At 31.2% G+C, this 21,055-nt stretch overlaps 2 protein-coding genes across 5 annotated transcripts; one reads left to right on the top strand and one right to left on the bottom strand.

Annotated features, from left to right (window-relative positions):
• Window positions 1–3,098: 3,098 nt before the first annotated feature.
• On the top strand, window positions 3,099–10,086 carry LOC127255235 (peroxisomal membrane protein PEX14-like). Of its 4 annotated transcripts, XM_051280694.1 has the most exons (13): window positions 3,099–3,233; window positions 3,363–3,458; window positions 5,247–5,488; window positions 5,619–5,667; window positions 5,838–6,025; window positions 6,099–6,291; window positions 6,396–6,488; window positions 7,044–7,114; window positions 7,392–7,434; window positions 7,537–7,604; window positions 8,160–8,204; window positions 8,328–8,396; window positions 9,274–10,086. In XM_051280694.1, exons 2-13 carry the CDS (start codon window positions 3,410–3,412, stop codon window positions 9,739–9,741), a joined length of 1,578 nt encoding a protein of 525 aa, XP_051136651.1. In that variant the 5' UTR covers window positions 3,099–3,233; window positions 3,363–3,409; the 3' UTR covers window positions 9,742–10,086. The 4 variants fall into 4 exon arrangements, with proteins under 4 accessions (XP_051136651.1, XP_051136653.1, XP_051136652.1 ...); XM_051280696.1 differs by lacking the exon at window positions 3,099–3,233 and having other exon boundaries at window positions 3,254–3,458; window positions 5,619–5,658; XM_051280695.1 differs by lacking the exon at window positions 3,099–3,233 and having other exon boundaries at window positions 3,254–3,458; window positions 7,395–7,434.
• Window positions 10,087–10,568: 482 nt separating this feature from the next.
• Window positions 10,569–16,616, bottom strand: LOC127255230 (1-deoxy-D-xylulose 5-phosphate reductoisomerase, chloroplastic-like). The gene is made up of 12 exons (XM_051280679.1): window positions 16,246–16,616; window positions 15,905–16,089; window positions 14,384–14,470; window positions 14,159–14,284; window positions 14,011–14,073; window positions 13,434–13,583; window positions 12,884–12,951; window positions 12,633–12,744; window positions 12,449–12,553; window positions 12,235–12,356; window positions 11,997–12,143; window positions 10,569–10,947 (listed from the first exon to the last, which is right to left on the bottom strand). The coding sequence occupies exons 1-12, from the start codon at window positions 16,349–16,351 to the stop codon at window positions 10,782–10,784; spliced, it is 1,437 nt and encodes a 478-aa protein (XP_051136636.1). The 5' UTR covers window positions 16,352–16,616; the 3' UTR covers window positions 10,569–10,781.
• Window positions 16,617–21,055: the final 4,439 nt, after the last annotated feature.

Genomic DNA, 21,055 nt, shown 5'->3' with positions numbered 1-21,055 from the left:
AAACAAGAGAAATGATACTATTTTCATTTCTCTCCGTACTAGAGAGAAATGAAAACAGAAAAATAAAAATAATTTATTTCTCAAGTTTTATTTTTCTGACTCAAACAAATAAGAGAAATGATACTATTTCTATTTATCTGGCCCTATTTTTCTGTACCAAACACAACCCAATTTCTTGGCTTTGGCGATTTGAAATTTGAATATCTAAATTCCGTATACAACATGCTTTGATTTAAAATTGAGTTTGTGATTTAATTTTTAATTTAAATAATATTATAATATTTTTTTAAAAAGGTAATATATTTATTAATTTTTTCAATATAAAAAAAAAGGTTGGTAACAAAAATAGAGCGAGTAAGGTTGTTTGGAAAACAACTTTTCGAAGAGCTTTTAGTTTATTGAATAACTTTTAGCTATTTGACCCGTAAAAAAAATTAAGTGTTTGGTAATCTAATTTTTTAAAAGCTCATCTACACGGCGTTTTGAGAGAGTTTTTTCATTTTAATTTTGGTTATTCCTTATTTACCCTTAAAATTTAGATATTTATTTTATACATATAAATATTTTTATAACAGTATTTATTAATTATTTTTAATATATTTAATTTATTAAATTATATTTTTATTTTTATAAATTTAAAATAATTACTATTATTAATTATCACATATAAATTATTTTATTGGTAAAATATATAAATTTTTAAAACTAAATCAAATAGAAAAAACAAATGTTATTAATTTATTTATATATATTAAAACAATAATTAACATAATAAAAAAATATATACGAAACATTTATTATTTTATTTTTACATAATTTCAATAAAAAATTATTATTTTTTAGCAAAAATAATTTTCTCATATCTAAATAATAAAAATAAAAATAAATATTTTATAATATTTTTTATAAGTTTCAATAGTTAATAACGAAAATTCTCATAAATTTCAAATCAAAATAAACAAAATTAAATATTTTAAAAAATAACATATCAATGTCCTTAATAGTCATTTTATGTATAAACAACTAATGTCAAAACAGTTGTTTTACCAAACAGTTTAATACAAACCGCTAATTGAATCAACTAACAGCTAATTGAATCCGTTAAAGTTAAAAGTTATCAGCTAATTGCCAAATACACCTTAAATGTGCTATTTGATAATACATAATATTAATACAAATATTACAATAGTATAAATATTAGCGATGGAAATAGGCTAATCAGCCTGTCAGGAGCCTCTGCATAAGGCCTGGTTTGACCTGTTTACTAAGAAGGTTAAATTCAAATATATTTCTAAGTCTTATTAAATAAATGGAACAGACTTAGGCTTTACAAAAGGCCTTTTTGGCCTATCAGGCCGGCCCGCCTGTTTATATATTTATATAGCATATATATATATTTTTTTATCTAATATATATAAATATTATGTTTTTAATTATTTATAATTTATAATAAAATTATATTTGGTGACAATAAAAATTAAAAAATTAATTTATTTTAACTGATTTATTATATATAATAAATAATTGTATATATTCTTCTACAAATATTAAGTTTGAAAAAAAAAAAATATTATATAGACTTTTAAATAGACGTATAGACCAGACTAAACTTTAAAGTAGGCTTAGACCTTAGATATATATTTTAATAGGCCTAAAATAGGCGAAGCTCAGGCTTTAGTTTTATAAAATAGGCCTGACCTATTTAACCAAAGCCTGGCATGACCTATTTCCACCCCTAAATATAATACAAAAATAATATATGAACAAAAAAAATATATGATATGGTTTCAAATGTGTTATTTGACAACATGCAATATTACTGTAAACAATATATCTAAAATATATATATTTACCTTGATTTTGTGTTGCGACGTGGCAACACATCATTTTTCTTTCTTTTACTTAATTTTTTTTTTTTTTTTTTAGGTTTCACTACAAATATACCATTTCTTTTTAAAAAAATTTCAGATGATGGATCCCATCATAAATATAATATTTTTTAGAATTTTTTAGATGGTGAGTCCCACCAAAAATGTAATATATAATTAAATTATATTTAATTTTCTTAGTTAATTAAATATTTTTAAATAATACTTCCTTCCTCTGTTTTTTATTGCCCTAAAAGTATATTTGCATAGTTTTTTTAGGTAATTGTCTTTTAATGCAAAATGTGAGATAATTTAAAAAAATAAATTGAGGATATTATAGTGGAGTAAGTAGAAAAATGATAACAAATTTGGTCATTATTTGTTTAAATAAGGATAATAAAATTGTGAATGGATAATAAAATTGTGAATGGATAAATTTTTATTATAAATAAATTATGCATAAGTTTGACGGATAAAAAATGTGAAATAATTATTTCGATTTGAGAAAGTATTTTATAATTTAATTATATTAAAATGACAGTAACAAATTAATGAAATTTGACTTTTGTTTTGTTCAACTATTTTAAATTTTTTATCAACATAATTTTAAACTAAATTTTAATTTTAAAAATTACTTATAAAAATATGAATAGATACCACTAAATTCTATATAGACATTATTTTTGTAATATATATTTAACCAATAAAATCTATTAATTCTAATATTTAAAATACTAAAAACTTAATAGCGTAAAATATTTTAATTTATTTAAATAATTCTCATATTAAAATTTTATATATATTTAATAACAACAATTAATTTTAATAATTTAATAAAATTTATAACTATCCATGCATAGCATGTCTTCACTCTAGTTATATTACTCCCTCCGCCCATATCATTTGTATCTATATTCTATTTTCTTTCCCACGTAATGTTATTTCTATTTTTGAAAATATAATTATACACTTTAATTACATTTTAAATTTTTAATTTTATAATTTTTTTAATTTTAATTAAATTATTTACTTATCTTAATTTTAATCTATAATTATTTTTACTAAATAATAATTATTTTTACTAATACACTTCTTAATTACTTACTAATTATACTTTTACTAAATTTCCGTGTCTACGCTGATAGACCTATATTACATGGGACGGAGGGAGTATATGTTAATATAATCCAAATGCGACAAATTAGCACTGTAACTATCCCAAAAATATATCTAATGTTATTTTTTAATGTTGGAATTACAGAGGTTTTCTTTTTTGCATCAAATTATCCTTGCAGTTTGGAAGTTAAGGTGCTATTAAACAGCTCCCTCCACTTTCGGCAAGACTCATCTACTTTTGCGCCGTAGGTATGGATGCGATTCTGATTCTAATTGTGATGATTCCGTTGAACGAAGAGCGGGATCCCAATTTGCAATTCTCTCTCAACCGAATCGTAATCAATCCATAATCACTCATTTTTTTGTTTCTGGATGCAGATTCTGTTGGACGAAGGCGCAGGCCAGCGAGGGGAAGATATTTTGTTATGTCAAGCCCATCCGACGATCCGCCGAGTAAAACCCCCCAAAATCCAGGTTTAAATTACTTCTCTCTCTTTCTTTCTGCTCACTTCTTTTCATCAATTTCGGATTCATGTTTGCAATTTAATGATGTAGCTTACCGACTGAGACGTATATGAATCAATAGAGCTGGTTTTGATAGTTCAAGATTATTGTCCGTACTTAAAAAGGTTTTGCTGATAAGTGATAATCCTTGCTTACTTAATACAAGCCCCTGAATTTAACTATTGGGAAAGCTACAAAATGAAAGCTCAAAAAATATCAGCAATTAAATCGAAAAAATGTACAGTCAATGTATTGAAATCATTCACAAGAAAAATTGCAGGTGTATGATGTTTCCCATGTATTACTATTAATCCCCTTTTAATTTAGCTCCAGTAAGAGTACCCCCAAGTGCAATTTTACACCTCAAGTGGCCACTTGGGTCATCTTCTCCTTGCTGCTTCAAGGTTTTTGACAGTGACTCTTTCTGTTGCAATTCCTTTGTGCCGAATCAAGGGTTGACGCTGGAGTAAAGCCATAACTAATTTCCTTTGGTATAAGTTGTCATCCACCACAGTGTACTTGAGAGTTGAGACTCTTGCATTTGACTGCCTAAGAAGTGCCTAGCAAAGGATGATGAGGTATTATTGTAGATGATCAAAAAGTAGCTCCAAAATACATCACCTCCTTGCTCTTGACCGTACACCCAAATTCAGGACACCCTGCACCAACGCAAGGCTTATAGCCTGATGCCATCTGGGCCAAGCTGTTGACTTCATTATTTTCCATTCTAGGGCCATGTTGTAGTGCCACCTCATCGAATCATCATTTAGAAAAGAAAACATGTATATATATGTCTTTATTGATAATGTTTTACCATTTGGGATAAGCAGATTTATTTTTTTGATAAATGTTTTCCATTTGCCTAAATTAATGCCAGACCATATCCTCAGGAGCAGAAAATGCTATTTGTATGGTAGTACCTCAAGGTGTATAACAAGAAGAGGGCCTGATGAATGGTTTGCGTTCAAGCTTGCCCATCCGATAGTTGCGCAGATGATTATCTAGGGTTGATCCCGCCTGGAAATTATGCCATACTAGGATCGATAAATCCCTTATTATTTAGTTGATCAAGATGCTATTTGTTGATTAAATTCAACTTAGAACCTAACAGAAAAACAAGAACTTTTGGAGAAGTGAATGGTGATTAGCTAACACTTGAATTATGAATCCATTTAGCACAGTTGTATGCAATTGGTGCTCCAATTCAGTTCCAATTACTACATATAAGCCGAGGATCTCATGTGTTATGTTGCAATCTTTCTCAAGGCTAGCAACACCTAAACCCAGGCTCCTTAATTGAAATCTCTAAATTGAGAAACTATTTATGTTTGTTCTATCCACATCTACAAAGTTGTGCTTTCTTTGTTAATCTGCTTTTTTATTAAATTCAAAAAATGGGTGGTGGATTTATATATCAACATGACACTGCTCAGGTTGAGGTTGGAGCAATAGGATCTGTCTAAGGTTGTTGGGTTGTATTTAACTCAGTGAATATTTTGACCAACACACCAGCTGTGGTCTGCAAGCCCATGATGTAACTCAATCCCCCCCCCACCCCCCTCTCCTAATTGAGTGTAATTGTATGAATTGGTCAGCTTCTAAAATTTATTGATTCATCTCATATTAGCATTTTTAGATTTTAATCATGAGCTATGTGGATCATAAGATTGTGTGCATACAAATAGAGTTGTGACATCTTTAATAGTAATTGTTTTATATGCTACTCCTGTTTCTGTTATGTTACATTTGGAACTACAGTTTCACAGGTTGCACAAGCAAATGATGACCGTCAGGATCCCAAGGTTGAGATGGAGAAGGAGATTTCTTCTGCTTCAGTATTTGTGAACGCAGAACCACCTCGAGAAGAGCAAGTGCAAAATGCTGTGAGGTTTCTTTCACATCCAAAGGTTAGGGGATCTCCTGTTGTCTATAGAAGATCATTTCTTGAGAGAAAGGGTCTCACTAAGGAGGAAATTGATGAAGCCTTTCGACGTGTTCCAGTGAGTATCCTACTTCAAATTGTAGAATAATAAATGCTCCTGTTTCCAATGTAATAATCTGTTTGCATCCAAAGTCTTAAGAGTGAGTGTAAATTTTCAAGTGTAATATATTCTGGTTTAAATATAACAGGATTCAAACCCAGATGCCACAACTACTCTGTCTGCTGTTGGTAAGCAAGGTATCACTATATATATATGTGTGTGTGTGTGTGTGTCTGTGTGTGTGTAGGTGGGTTGGTGGGTATACTGCTTAGATTCAATTTGGGATTAAAATTTGTGAACTTGACTTCTCTTTCTTTATTAATAGTTCTGATAGTAATATGTTTAATCTGCTTTATGGTGTATAAAGATGGGCAGATAAAATCTTCATTAAATGATCAGCAACAACATCCAGTACAGGTCCTGCAATCCACACCCGTTGGACCTGCCGTTAGCACTTCAAAAGTTGGAGCAATATCTCGGTTCCGCTGGTACCATGGTATACTCGCCGCGGGTTTTCTGACAGTGGCACAGGTTATAGCGGCTGTAGTTTTCAAGGTACAATGCAAATTGAGAAACCCTTCACCTTCCAAATTTTATATTGCATTTTTTGACAGCACATTTGTTTCAGAGATTATTTGTACCCAAGTTGAAGTCTTGGATTCGCTGGATTGTATTGGAAGAAGATGTAAAAGGTCAGACAAAGAAATTTGACACCAAACCAAGCATAGCTGAAGAAGCTGCTGCTGCTGCAAAATCTGCTGCAACAGCCGCGGCTGATGTAGCACGAACAAGCCAGGATATGTTGATGACAAACAGTGAAGGTAATATTTGATAGTCTCTAGTAACGTACAATATTGTTTCTCGGTCTCTACTTGTCATTTTTAAGTAGCATTCTAGATTGGCACTTTATTTTACTTGTTCTCAGAAAAGAGATGCTTGGAGGAACTTATTAGCATGTTACGTGTGCAAGCAAGTGAGATGACATCACTGAGAGGTGCAATACAAAAACTGGAAGTTGGTAAGTAGTAATCTATTCCTTTGTTTGGGTTGTGCCTTCTATTCATATTAATTTAAAAGTTATGAGATTTCGTTTATCTTTTTTGTTGCTAAGTGGCTACTTATAGCTTTCAATTTTTGTTATTTATTTTTCAATCTTCAATTTTGTGTTGGCGAGTCATCTGTAGTTTGTAGCATTTGCAATGGATTGAATCTTTAAAACTACTATAATATTATCCATAGAGTGATGTGTTTCAAAAGTAGTAGTGCTTATAAGAATGGATTGTAACTGCTCATAAATTGGCCTTGGATTTAGTTTGTTACATAGTATCAAATATATGAGGGCAAACACCTTTGCATTTCCTTAAGGGTTCTTCATATTTTGTTTATATCATCAAAGAAGTAATAGGCTGGAATTAATCGTCATGCAAATCTGAGAACAGGCGGGTGTTGGGATCTTAGATTCTATAAATGAACCCACCTTTTTTAATCCTTATGCATTTTCTTCATGTTTTTTCCTTTTTTTTATCTGGTTCTGAACTACTCAAGTCTAAATTCTTTTTACTAACAATCTCAGGGCATAGTATTACTAGTAGACAGTCTACGGAGGAGCACAATATCAAAGGGTTCTCATGGACCACCTCTGGGGTGAGCTAATTTTTACTAATTGTCCTTAAAGCTCCCACTGAACAATTTTAAGGGTGTGTTTTTTTGTGGTTTTGTTTTTGTTTTGTAATTTTTTCTTTGGTGTTTTTGAATTGAATAGAGCTGTTTGATGTGATATTTTGGATGACATTGGGTGTTCTGTGTGATGTTTATAGCAAGAAAATAAAGATTGAATAGTTAAAAAAAAAAAAGGAAATCACAAAAGAACACACCTTAAATGTTTCTTTTTTATTACTAATATGTCAATTTGCTTTTCCAGCAGCCTTATGCTAACGGCAAGGTGGATTCTGATTCACGCTCAGGTCCACTCATATATAAACTGATGATATAAATACATATAATTTTTATCAAGTGTCTATTGCCCTTTTTTACTATTATTAATATCTTCGGACCCTTTTGTGCAGTGAGATCTTTGTCACCACCAGTCTCTGTGGAACCTTCTGTTGCTCCTCACCCGAAGTCGTACATGGAGGTATTTTCTTTTCAGTCTTAGTTGTCCACGATGGTTTCTGAAGTGTGAACCTTTTGCACTGTGTGACTTTTGAGTAGCATTCTGTTTGATTATATTGTCCTAGTAATTGTTGCAGGACTTTTTGTGGTAGTATTCTTCTTTTTAATCGAGTAATTACTTCCATTTTTTTGTTTTAGAATTTAGGAGTGATCCTTGGAGCTATAAATATTCTGTATAGAAATTTATTCTTATATGTAGATACTAGGAAAGAATAATGTACACAATAGTAAAAATTTTGAATTTGACTAGTTATGATGTGATATAAATAGGTGTTGATGTGATGTTTTGAATGTAAAATTGATTTTTAGTATAATATAAAAAATAAAAATTAGGTGTTTGATTTGATGTTTTTGGGGAAAAAAAATGAGATGAATAGTGGAAATCTAATCCAATCCCCCAAACAAACGCACCCTAAGTGGTTCAGATGATAGGCAGGAAAGCAACCTCTTCTCCACCGTCACCGTCACCGCCATCGATTTCTATTTTGCTTAATATTATGCAAAAATTTCTCTGCAGATAATGGCTATGATACAGAGAGGCGAAAAACCATCAAATATTAGGGTTAGTCCACTCCATTAATGGTGTCTATCTTTGTTTCTACTATTTATCACTCTTATATTATATATATATGTATATATATGGAACTTGTTTTGCCTGTTTATCAAAACTTCTTTGAATTCGCAGGAAATCAACGACGCCCCACCAAATCCCAATCAACCATTACCAAATCCACACTTAGCACCAAAGCCAAAGGTTTGTTAAAAATTACTTTTTCTGTATTTAACAATGCTTTTATTGAGATAGTTTCTGGTGAAATAAATATAGACAGCTTTTATGATTGATCAAATCAACTGAACATTTCCTTATTGTCGTCATCTCATGGTCTCTGTGTGCTTTCTGTTCTGTTCTTTTCGTAGCCGTAGATATGATTTACCGAAACATCTGAATGAATATATATACTTATGACTGCACACAAACATTTCTGTTGCTGCAATTAACAAAATGGGAAGAGATTGCCGAAGGTTCCCAATGCAGTCACTAGGCACACAATCATATATGTGTGTTAGTTTGAGTATTTGGATTTTTGAATAATAAAATATTGAATTTGAATAGTTATTTGATATGATATAAATAGATGTTGATACGATGTTTTGAATGTAAATTAATTTATAGTATAATATAAAAATTTATTCCTCCTTTCCGAAGAAAGTATAGATTTGAATTTTTGTAGTAGATTAAAAAATGGTATTTTATTGGTTAGTAGAAGTGTGTAAGATGATTTTGATATTTTTGCCTTTTGTACTTTTTTTTTTTTGTACTTTATATATATATGTGTGTAATGTTATGTTTGTAGTTTATGTAAAAATTAAAATGTATTTTGGTATCCGTATATTATTTTTATTATAATATGAAATTGATACTTTTGAGTGGAACATAAAAAAATAAAAGTACTTTCAATTGGGACGGAGGAGTAAAAAATAGATTTGATGTTTTTGGAAAAAATTTTTTTAATTGAACAGTGAAAAATATTGAAAACTTCACAAAAGAACACAATTTATTTGCTCAACTTTGCATTTTCTCTGAGATGTATTGGATTTTTATTGACGACGCGATTTCGTGTTGCAATCAGCCTTGGGAGATTGGTCAAGGTCAGAGTAGATCTGCCGGCACTTTTCCAAGTCAAGCAAGCACAAATGGTTTCTCCATCGATGATCAACTGAATGGAGACAATATTGTGCGATGGCGGCAGCCAAATAATACAAGAACCACCGAAACAGAGATTGGCAATGAGCCGAACTTTGGATTCCCCAGTGTAGCTACTAATGAAACACTGTTGAAGCGGTCATGGGTACCTCCCCAGCCGCCTTCTGTTGTGATGCCGGAAGCAGCTGCTGCCATTAGGCAGCCGAAGAAATCTCTGTCCCAGACCGATACAGAAACAGATGATCTTAAATCAGCAGATATAACCGATGAGTTGCAAAAGATCACCAAAATATCGGAAATGGGTGGTTCCTTTGAGGCTAATGGTTCAAATTCTACACACTCGAATGAGATAGCGCCATCGACAGACGAAAGGGCTTCATCCTTGATGGCTTAACTGAACTGAAGAACTAGCGAGGTACCCACCCTCCTACCCTCTGTTGCTTTTAGCCATAAAAATAAAAGTGAAGAATGTGTGTTGGTTGTGGTACATTTCTCTCCTCTCTCTAAAAAGTATATAGAGGATGGATATTCTCTAGTGTTGCCAACCTTGTGCAGCCTGTGGACTTTATATATATATATATACATGTAGGGGTGTGTGTGTATTATACATACAAATACATGATATAATACATTGTTTGGTGTGTTTTTGGTGTTTTTTTTTCTACATGGAATTACCATGAGATATTAATTTAGCTTTCCATTATGATGGTGATTTGTGCTGATGATTTTGTTTTCTCGACTCCATTTTATTTTATTTTATTTTTTATGTTTAATTTGTTGTGATTGACTCATTATTATTATGTTTTTTTTGTTGTTGAATCTGCCACTGTTATTTTTCGAGTGCATTATAAGTAAATTTGAAAGAGTATGTCCTTTGTATTTATATTATATCAATATAAATAGTAACAATATAATACCTATTATCCATCTCTGTTACTTATGCCATAATTACTGTGTTGAACTATAAAAGCATTTTGTTTTTGGTTTACTTTAAATTTTTTCTTTAGCCCAATAATGCATTATAAAATTATATTATACTCTAATTTTTTTTTAATGTTACTTTTAATATAAAAAAGGAAAAAAATTTGATTTTGGTTGGTCCAAATATAACCATAATTTATCAATTTTGATTTACATAAAAAAAAAATTCATCAATTTTAATCTCATTATAACTTACGAAAATTGCTGACATAAACATAACAGAGTTGACGTGACAATCGATTTGGAAAATACATAACCAGGTTATTACGCCGCCATGTTTAATTCTACAGGTTATTAAGGTGATCACATAAGGTTTCCGCATCTTCGTCATCATTATTATCTCGAGTTTGATCAAATAGCGAATAGTTCCAATAGTTATGAAACATTCAAAGCTAAAACTGCTTATGGCCTCTTACGGCGATATTCTACTAAAACTACAATCCGATCCCGGGCTCAGACGAGAGCCGGGCTCGATGTCGACGGCTGCAAACTCGCTGCGTAGTCGCGTGCCCACAAGTCGTAATGAATGATTTCCTCTAGCGACGGCAATGTCACAAGCTCTGCCCGATGCCTTTCGCACGTTAGCTCCACAATTTTGAATATGTCGAGGTACCCGATCCTACATCATCCATCGAAAAATATCATCATTAGTACGAACATTTCCCTGTTTTCTCGAGGCAAATTTGCTTATAACGTACTCGTCGTTCGAAAAGTCTGCACTATTATTTCTCGTGATTTAGAAACTAAATGAAATTCCTTCAAAGTTTAAGAGATTCTGTGCAATATTTTTACGAGAGAGCCTCACACAATTTTTAAAAGATTATGTCCAATATTTTCTAAAACACGAGAAAGTCTCGTACAATTTCTAAGAGATTCTATACAATATTTTTTAAACTTTGAGAGAGGTTGCATAATATTTTCTAAAACACGAGAGAGTCTTATGAAATTTTTAAGAAATTCTATACAGTATTTTCGAAACTTCGAGAGAGTTAGTATAATATTTTCTAAAACACCGCAGAATCTTATGAACTTTTTAAGAAATTCTATCCAGTATTTTCGAAACTTCAAGAGAGTCATTATAATATTTTTCTAAAACGCGAGGGAGTCTTATGAAATTTTTAAGAAATTTTATACAGTATTTTCTAAACTTTGAGAGAGTCCGTATAATATTTTCTAAAACATAAAGTAGTCTTATGAAATTTTTCACAAATTCTATACAGTATTTTCGAAACTTCGAGAGAGTCAGTATAATATTTTTTAAAACATGGGAGTCTTATGAAATTTTAAGGAATTCTATACAGTATTTTCGAAACTTCAAGAGAGTGTATAATATTTTCTAAAACACAAGGGAGTCTTATGAAATTTTTAAAAAATTCTATACAGTATTTTCTAAACTTCGAGAGAGCGTATATAATATTTTCTAAAACATAAAGGAGTCTTTTGAAATTTTTAAGAAATTCTATACAGTATTTTCTAAATTTCTAGAGAGTCTATATAATATTTCCTTAAACACGAACAAACTTATGAAATTTCTAAATCATGAAGAATATAATGCAAGACTTTTCAAACCAGATGTGGACTATAAGAAATTTGCATTTTTTCTTTCAATCGATAATTGATGAAATGAGATGTCGACAGCCAATTAGTCGAGGGGATCAAGAATACTACCTCTCGTCGATAAACATTTCGACGGCTTTCTCATTGGCTGCACTAAGAACACCTGTCATTGTCCCCCCGGCTCGTCCCGCAGCGTAAGCTAGATCCATGGACGGATACTTGACATTGTCGGGAATCTTGAACGTAAGAGAACCGAGCCTAAACCATCGAAGCACACATGAATTCAAATAAATTTTTTACTTTAAAGACACGTTGGCGCTAAATAATTTTGTAAGGATAGCGTCATTACTTGCACAGATCAAGCCGAGGCCAAGTAACCTCTGAACAGTAAATTCTGTCCGGCCAAGACATCGTGTATAAAATCGGGAGACGCATGTCGGGCCATCCCAGTTGCGCAAGAACTGATGAATCCTGTAATAATCGTTACGAAAAAAGATCGAGCAGTGTTCATAATTTATATTGTACTTTGAGTTGCGACCAATGGCGAATAACATTAGAATTACCTGTGTCTCGACCATCGAATGTATGATTGACTGTGGATGAATGACAATTTCGATGTCATCATATTCAGCTCCGAACAGATAGTGAGCTTCGATAACTTCTAAACCCTGTCGAGAGAACATGAATCGCATCAATACATTGATTTTACTAAGTTGTTAGGCTCGAAGACGAACAAAAGGTATTTACCTTGTTGAAGAGTGTGGCCGAGTCTACGGTGATCTTTTTCCCCATATTCCAGTTAGGATGCTTCAAGGCATCGGCTACTTTTACGTCTTTTAATTTCTCGACTTGCAAGTCCCTATCATGGGCGACGCCAGTCATTACCAGTTATGTCACCGGACATTTGATTTTTAGACAAAACATAGACAAGTTTCTTTCATGAGACCTAACTATTTCAATCCTTACCGAAAATCGGTTTGCACAAAATATCGTTATACCTGAAAGCGCCGCCCGATGCTGTCAAAATTATGCGCCGCAGTGCCCCTTCAGGCAAGCCTTGAATGCACTGTAAGAACAAAACAAGCCGGCATTTCCTCGAACCTCAAAATTACAAGGGAGGCAAGTAACTGGGGTGTGTTTGTTTGAAAGTTTTTTCCTGATTTCTACTATTCATTAAATTTTTTTTTAAAAAAAATATCAAATTAAATACTTATTTCCACTTTTTATATTATACTAAAAATATCACACCAGCATCTATTTATATCACACCATACAACTATTTCAATTCAAAATTTTCACTATTCAAATCCTAACTCCAAATCCAAATCCTTTAATGTTCTAAATATTAACGATTTTTGAAACTATTATCTAAAAACTATAATATATACATATGACAATAAAAGTTAATAAAAACACACAAATCATCATTCTGTGTAATACTTTCATAATCCTCTTCGCAATAAAAACATCTAAAACTATAAATACTAAACAAGCACACTCTAAATAGCATCAAATAAACATCTAATATATGATTGAATCGCCACGAACCTGAAATATAGCAGAATGTTCGGAATCTGCGGGAAGAATCTTTACTTTATGCTTGTGAGCGAGAGGGAGGACAAAAGGTCCACCGGCGATAAGTGTCTCCTTATTCGCCAAAGCAATGTCCTTTCCGGCTTCTATGGCAGCCACAGTTGGCTGAAAAAACGAAACCAAATGCTTACACATAACCTTAAAACTTTACATAGCTAAGATATCGCAAACTAGATTTGGGAGGCGAATGCAATGTACCATAAAACTATAAAAGAATGGCAAAAATGTTTATAATCCATTTGTAGTTTGGAAAATTTGCATCATACTCTTTCATGATTTAAAGTGTAAAATATATATATTATTTTTTCATATATAATTATGCTAATTTGCTCCCAAAATACTAAGGTTATCACTTTATTATGCCTTTATTTAATTTTTTTTTTCTTTTCATCTGTTGCTCTTGCGGCAACGAGAATTGAAAAAGACAGTGTCAAATCAATAAAAATATACCGGCGTTCAACCCCCGAATTTCGGGGGCTGGTTCTGCCACATGAACTTATAAAAAATTTTGTCCGAAAGAAATTAAGATTACCTTCAAACCTGCGCAACCAACAATTCCGGTGACTACAGTGACAGCATCCGGATGGCGAGCAACCTGGAGTTAAATTTTTATTGTAGGTGAAAAAAATGATTGATTTCGACCACTGTAAAAAATAAAATGATTGCAGATGAATGGCAACCTCGACAATCCCCTGCTCTCCGGGAATTATTTCGGGCTTTTCCTCCACATCAGCCAGTGCCTCTTTCAGCTCATCAATCAGTTTCTCGTCCCTAATCGACACCAACTGAGGTTTAAATCTCTTCACCTGCACGATTAGTTAAAATTTGTTATATGAATGATAACCGTGAAGCATGAGGTTTTCTTTAGGACATAGCATGATTTTGAAATTGTATCTTGCACTCACTTGATCGGCAAGAAGAGTTGTGTTTGAACCTGCTGCAAGTGCAACAACCTTAAACTTGTCTGGATTTTCGGCAACTATATCCAATGTCTGCGGCGAATAAACATAATTTTAGAGAAATCAAAATGTTCGATAGCAGGAAAAATGCCTCTCCCTTAACTAGAAGAGAAAATCATGCTGATCAACAATAGTTGAAACCTGAGTGTAGAAAAATTAAATTTCACATGCTCTATTTTATCGATGTTTTTATTTTATTTTATTTTCGATGAGTTTTCTCTGGAAAAAAAAAATCTCATTCGAGGTATAGTTTCCTTTCAACACATCACATTCAACATCTTCAAAATCTATTTTGATTCAAAAAGTCACATTCAAAGCCCGTTTTCTATTCAAAACATTACATTCAAGGCTATTTTCCGATAAATAAATAAAAAAAAAATCAAATACACAAGCCCAAAAACACACCTTTTGATATGACTTCTTCAAAGGATTTCTTGAATATTTGCAACTTCAAGGGGGAACTAATTTATGAAACATCCTACTTTTCTCAATCAGTTCAAACATTTATACTATTACATATTCAGCTAATAATAACACCCCTAAAAATGCAAAAATACTTATAATCCACTTGGCGATTGAAAAGTCTGCGCCATTCTTTAGTGATTTAAAAATTGCACAAGATTCTCTTATATTTTGAAAATATTGCACAAAGATTTGTGTGCAATATTTTTAAAAATACGAGAAAATTTCCTGCAATTTTTAAGAGATTTTGAGTGATGTTTTTCAAAATATGATCGTAGATACAAATTTTTCAAACCACCAATGAATTATAACAAATTTTGCAAAAAAATCTATTAAAAATATTACCGTTTCTCTTTTTAGTAAAAGATTAGTATTCTTCTTCTTCTTCCTTTTTTATTTTATTTTATTTACTTTTAATGCTTATAAAGTATGAACATATTTAATATTCCCTCAATCATCAAACTACATGTTCAAACATTTGAACACCTGTTTTAATGAGCGCTTAATAATGATACTTTTTGTCTTTTATAATAAAAAATAAAAAACAAATATTTTCCAATAATTTTTTGCCTTGATATTTGAATATTAATTATTATATAAAAATTGTAATACAAATAATAATGATAATTATATAATAAATTATACAAATAAAAAATTATTTTTAATGTTATATATAAAGCAAATACAACCGTATATTTTCTGACAAGGAGGGAGTACAATTTTATTTTTTTACAAGAAAACAAAAACATCGCTCCAAAGGGTCCTCAGTTGAAGTGTCCCACTCCAAAGGGACCTTAGTAAAAAGTTTGCAAAAAATTTTCACATGTTATTATATTAATAATTTAAGTAAAAATAAAATATGTATTTTAATATTAATGTACGATTAATTTTACATAGAAAATAGACTTTCGACCAAAATGATAAAATAGATATTTTATTTTCCACGTTTATAGCACACTCAAAAGATTTAGACTATGGTGTAGGGACATAATAAAAATGATTGACCTGAGTTCCAATTGAGCCAGTTGATCCAACAACCGCAATAGGCTTAGGGCCCTCCCAAGTTTTCCGGCCGGCCTCCACCACCGCCCGGCCGGGCCACGCCGGTGGCGGCGCCGGTGGCTGGACTGAGCATTGGACTCTCTTGCCCGCACTGTATCCAATTTTCTTGCTCTTGAAACCCAACCCGCCTAATTAATCAAAATTTTCAAACTCCTTAAAATTTCTTCGGAATCAATTCACTATATCTCAAATCCAAAGCATCGAAGAAAGAAAAACAAAAGAGAATCTCTGCAGCGATGATGATACAAAAACAGTAATCTCAAAAAAAATTTCGAAACGAATACCTTGTAGTTTGAGAGGATTAAGATTGGGTGTGGACATGGAGGAGTATTCCAAGAAAGAAAGGGTAGTGTTGATTTCTGTGGGAGACAGAAAGCTTAGTAGAGCCATTATCAATTGACGAAACAAACCCCTTTTTGGGCGAGGAAATTGAATTGAAGGTAGCAGTAGCAGTAGCAGTAGAAGCCCCAACCAATATGTAATAAGAACAACGACAAGAATAATAAATGATTGTGTAGTGTAAACTGTAGAGGGATTGAGATTTGAGAAGGCAATGGTGGATGAGTAGAGAGAGAGAGAGAGAGAGAGAGAGAGAGCGCTTTGTGGTTGTGCTGTGTTGCAGAGATATATGTTTGTCTGCCAGTGCCTGCAACCCTGTTTTCATTTGGCACGCAGATATACGTACATATATTATATATATATAGAGAGAGAGAGAACGGAAAATTTTTAAATGTGAGGTGGAAAAAAAAAAAAAAAAAAAAACAAGAATAATAAATATTCGAACTATGAGTTGAACATTATTATTAATGCCATTTAGTTGGTGAGCAAAGTAAAAAATTAAAAATGAGAAATAAAGAAAAATTAAGGAAACTGGATTATAGTGTATATTTTGGAGGTTTATTTTTGTATTTTATTTATTTATTATTATTAAATTATGATAGGAAAACACATTTTTCTAACAAGAACACAAGAAATAAGAATGAACAATACCGCGGAAAGAAGTCTTGGCTTGGTCTTGGGGGTTGGAGTTCTGAGGTCATGGGTTTGTAGGCTGATTGTGAATTTATTTTGCTCTATTCTTTTGGGATTTCTTATTCTGATTTTGAAATTTTTTATAGAGTGTATGGATGGATCTCTCCCTATTGTTATTGTTCTTCTGTAAGCAGCAATTATGACATTTAAGTTGATTCAATGAAAAACTATGACGTATTGTCACGGAAGATTTACTATACAAATCAAGCATGTCGTTACACCCGATAATCCTCTAATTCTATAGGATATTTATGTCTATCATGAGAAGTTCAAGAATTGAGACGGTAAAAATCATCAAATTCTTACTTGATTTCGCAATACCTCTACTTAAGCCATTCAGATTCAGCTTCTTCGTATAGACATTGCTCAATAAGCTTGAGACTATTTAAGGTTACGAGTTTAGCCTACCGATCTCGCACATTACTATAAGCTTTTAAGCTCTTGAACGTGTTGACACACGAATCGATACAGTCTGTGAATGACTTTTCCTTTACCATTCAACCTTTATAGGATCTAATCTATCAAAAGGCAATTGGACACAATCATCTTAGGCTCATTCAACTTCTAATAAAGCTCCATCTAGAAAATGAGCATTTTGTGCCTCGTTGTTTAATCATCATTTCCTTTCTTCATTGGATGTTACCATGAAGGAGATTATGTTTGAAATGACCCGACTTAAGCCTAGATCTCCACTATTGGATTTTGCATCGGTGGTTCCCTCTCTATCCTCTAGTCCTACTTGTCTGGGTTCAATTCCACGCTAGAATGAATCTTATAAATATTGTCGATGCGAGAGTGTTGATCATCCCTATACTTAGTACCCTAGAGTCGAATGCCACTATTGCCATCTTCGGAGAAATGTCATCCAGAACTATCCCCATCCCACTTGTTATTCTCATCAGGTTGGTACTTTTTCTACCATAGTCACCATCGCGTTTTTCGTCTCAAGCCAAGTACGCATATGGTCTTATCTTTCGTGTTGGTCTGATTGATAGCAAAATCACCTTTATACCTTTCAAGACCAACTATATTCTCACCCCTTAGGACGGCTATCCTCTCTACGATCGAATTCTTTATCATCATATGGTTGGATCCTTGATATAATCACACGGTATCTCATCCTAACATGGCTTATGTTGTACATATTGTTAGTTAGTTTACGACTACTCTGTGAACTACGCATTATTTTGCAGTACTCCATATTTTTGGGTATATCAAGGGTGGGCTTCTTCATGGTCTATATTTTTTCACTCACTTATCTTTGGTTCTTATGGACTACTCAGATGCAGATTGGTTAGATCACTACAAAAAAATAGTATATTAGTAACAAAATTCCGTCTCTAAAGTTCACATAGATAACGCAATTCTCTCTCTAATTCCGTCTCTAATGTCATTAGTAACGGAAAAAATGAATTTAGGGATGAAAAAACCTTGTTACAAAATTGATATTTTCTTGTTGTGGATGATCCCACCGATCGTTGATCTATTGCTACTATTTTATTTTTTTTGGGTAACTCTTTGGTTTCTTAGCTCAATAAAAAGTAGACAAATGTCTCTAAATTTAGCGCCAAGTTAGAGTATCGTGCTCTCTCTAATTCTATATTCGAACTTTTGTGGCTTCACCAACTATTATCTGACATTGTTGCCCTTCATCCATCCTCTACTATTTTCACTGCCACAATCGTAGTGTCATACAAATTTCGCATAATGATGTTTTCCGCAAGTGCAATATGCATATTGAGACCAATTGTTATTTTTTTAGACATCACGTGGTTGCTAAGATTGTACGTTTGATCACCATCAAAGATCAATCGACGGATCTCTTTACTAAATCTTTTCTTCCGGGTCGATTCCACACTCTATTAGGCAAACTCAAATTGATATTTACGACACCACATTAAGTTTGAAAATGATGTTAGTATATATATCATTTTTATACAATTGTATATATAATATCAAATTTGCCCTTACTTATATTGTATATTGTATTGAATATATAGGATGTTGTGTTTTGAGTCGAATAGAATCACTTTTTATTCCTGACAAAGTCAATATATTTTAATTTGGAAGATTTTTCAAGATAAGGAAAATTATTGCGGAAATTTAAAAATCAACAAAATAAAAAAAAAAAAAAAAATAATCACACAAAAAGGCAACTACTTATATATTCTCTTTAAAATTTACACACATCTAACACTATTAATAAAAATATCTGATCTAACCGCCTCAAACATATATTATTCTAGTTGAACTACATCTCTAAAATATCGTCTTCTTATGATTACTTTTTGTTATTTTGATTTTTTTTTTTTTTTTTTCAATTTCAAAATATTATTGTCCTTAACCTTGGATCAGCTGTAATAAAAGTTTTCAAAAATAATTGTAGTGCTTCTTGCAAAATTCATCTCAAGATTCAAATGTTGATATGCATTACTTTTTCTGTCTCACTTCAAAATATTTTATCATTTTTTTTATGTTCCACTTTAAAGTATTTATTTTTTATTTTAACAAACTAGGTCCTGACAGAAAAATTACACTAGACGAACCCATGACCTCACGGTCACAAATCCAACTCCTATACCACCAAGTCATCCCTTAGGACTACCCAATCCATTATTATTATTATTATTATTAGAATAATTTTGAAATGCATCGTCGGTTCCAAGGGTCAAAACAATAAAAAAATAAGTAAATTAAATTAGAGCCCACCAATAACAATAATAAATGCATATTTTAGAAAGCGGACCCAAAGCTCAAACAAATATGGAATCTAAGGCATCGCCAACTCGTGGATTGTGTGGTATCGCCTGCTTAATTATTATATATTTATCCCTCAATAAAACAAAAACTAATAATAAAAAAATGTCATTCACTTTTTATTTTTTTATTTTTTTATTTTTATCTATTTGTCATAATAAAATAGATCTGTTTTACTTTTTTTGAAGTAAAAAAAATATATCTTTTTTTTTATTATTATTATTTTTAATTATTTTTTGAATTTTATTATTATAAAAAGTAAAAAATTAATAATACATTAAAACCACAACACACGCCAGATAATACATAAGTATAAATAACACACAATTTATATATAAATTATATAAATATATTACAAATATAATACATAAACAGATAACATATGATATGATTTCGCACACTACATGATACTCCATCCGTTCCAATACAATACAATATTCTTGTTTACTATTTTTGTCCGTCTCAAAATAATAGTCTCATTTCTATAAATAATCATATCACTATAAGACTACCTTTACTTTTTCATTATTATTACACAATTGCCACTACTTTTTACACTAATACACTTATAAGGACAAAAAATCTTTTATCCGTATTTTTTATCCACTACCAATATAATATCAATATTCCTTAAATTCCGTGCCGAACACAATCCAAACTATGGGAGAGAGAGAGTACAAGACAAACATATATATATAATATAAAAAACGATAGAAAATCATAAAAATATTGAAAATTAAAATTTGTTAGGTTTTAGGTTTAAATTAAAATTATTACGTAGTATTATTTAATTTATATAATTTTTAATAAAAATTAAATATATACTCCCTCGACTCCTTATCAATCTATCTATTCATTCTTCTATTTTAGTTTGTCCATAGCAAAATATTCATTTTATTTTTTTAATAACTGTATTTTCTATTAACATTAAAAATACTTTTAGAATTTACAATATATTACATAAATGCAACTACTTTTATATCATACAATACTAATACTAATAAGGTTATTTTAATCTTTTCTATTTTATTCATACCATATCCAAATATAATACTAATATTTCTAAAACTCCGTGTAAAAAGCAAACGAATAGATAGATAAGAGACAGAGAAAGTATATTTTTAAAATACTATATTAAAATATTATTTAAATATAAAATAAATATAATATTTAAATTTAAATTAAACCAAACAAATCTTTAGCTGTGGGAATTAGATATCGTTACTGATTTTTTTTTATTTATTAAAAGTAATTATTTAAAAATAAATAAAAAATGTATTATTTGTCAATTTTAAACAATATAAA

The sequence above is a fragment of the Andrographis paniculata genome, unplaced genomic scaffold (assembly GCF_009805555.1).
Source record: "Andrographis paniculata isolate CXL003 unplaced genomic scaffold, ASM980555v1 Contig53END, whole genome shotgun sequence".
NCBI lineage: Eukaryota > Viridiplantae > Streptophyta > Magnoliopsida > Lamiales > Acanthaceae > Andrographis > Andrographis paniculata.
The sequence above is the reverse complement of the archived record's forward strand: the minus strand, read 5'-3'. Positions and strand labels throughout refer to the sequence as shown.

Bases quoted from the DNA above. Each gene is read 5' to 3' on its own strand.
- LOC127255235 (XM_051280694.1), top strand. From the start codon at position 3,410: ATGTCAAGCCCATCCGACGATCCGCCGAGTAAAACCCCCCAAAATCCA. The intron at 6,292-6,395 runs GTAATATTTGAT...ACTTGTTCTCAG, and splicing joins GTTGATGACAAACAGTGAAG to AAAAGAGATGCTTGGAGGAA. The intron at 7,605-8,159 runs GTATTTTCTTTT...ATTTCTCTGCAG, and splicing joins ACCCGAAGTCGTACATGGAG to ATAATGGCTATGATACAGAG.
- LOC127255230 (XM_051280679.1), bottom strand. From the start codon at position 16,351: ATGGCTCTACTAAGCTTTCTGTCTCCCACAGAAATCAACACTACCCTT. The intron at 14,074-14,158 runs GTTGCCATTCAT...ATTTAACTCCAG, and splicing joins GAGAGCAGGGGATTGTCGAG to GTTGCTCGCCATCCGGATGC. The intron at 12,952-13,433 runs GTTCGTGGCGAT...TTGTTCTTACAG, and splicing joins AACATTCTGCTATATTTCAG to TGCATTCAAGGCTTGCCTGA.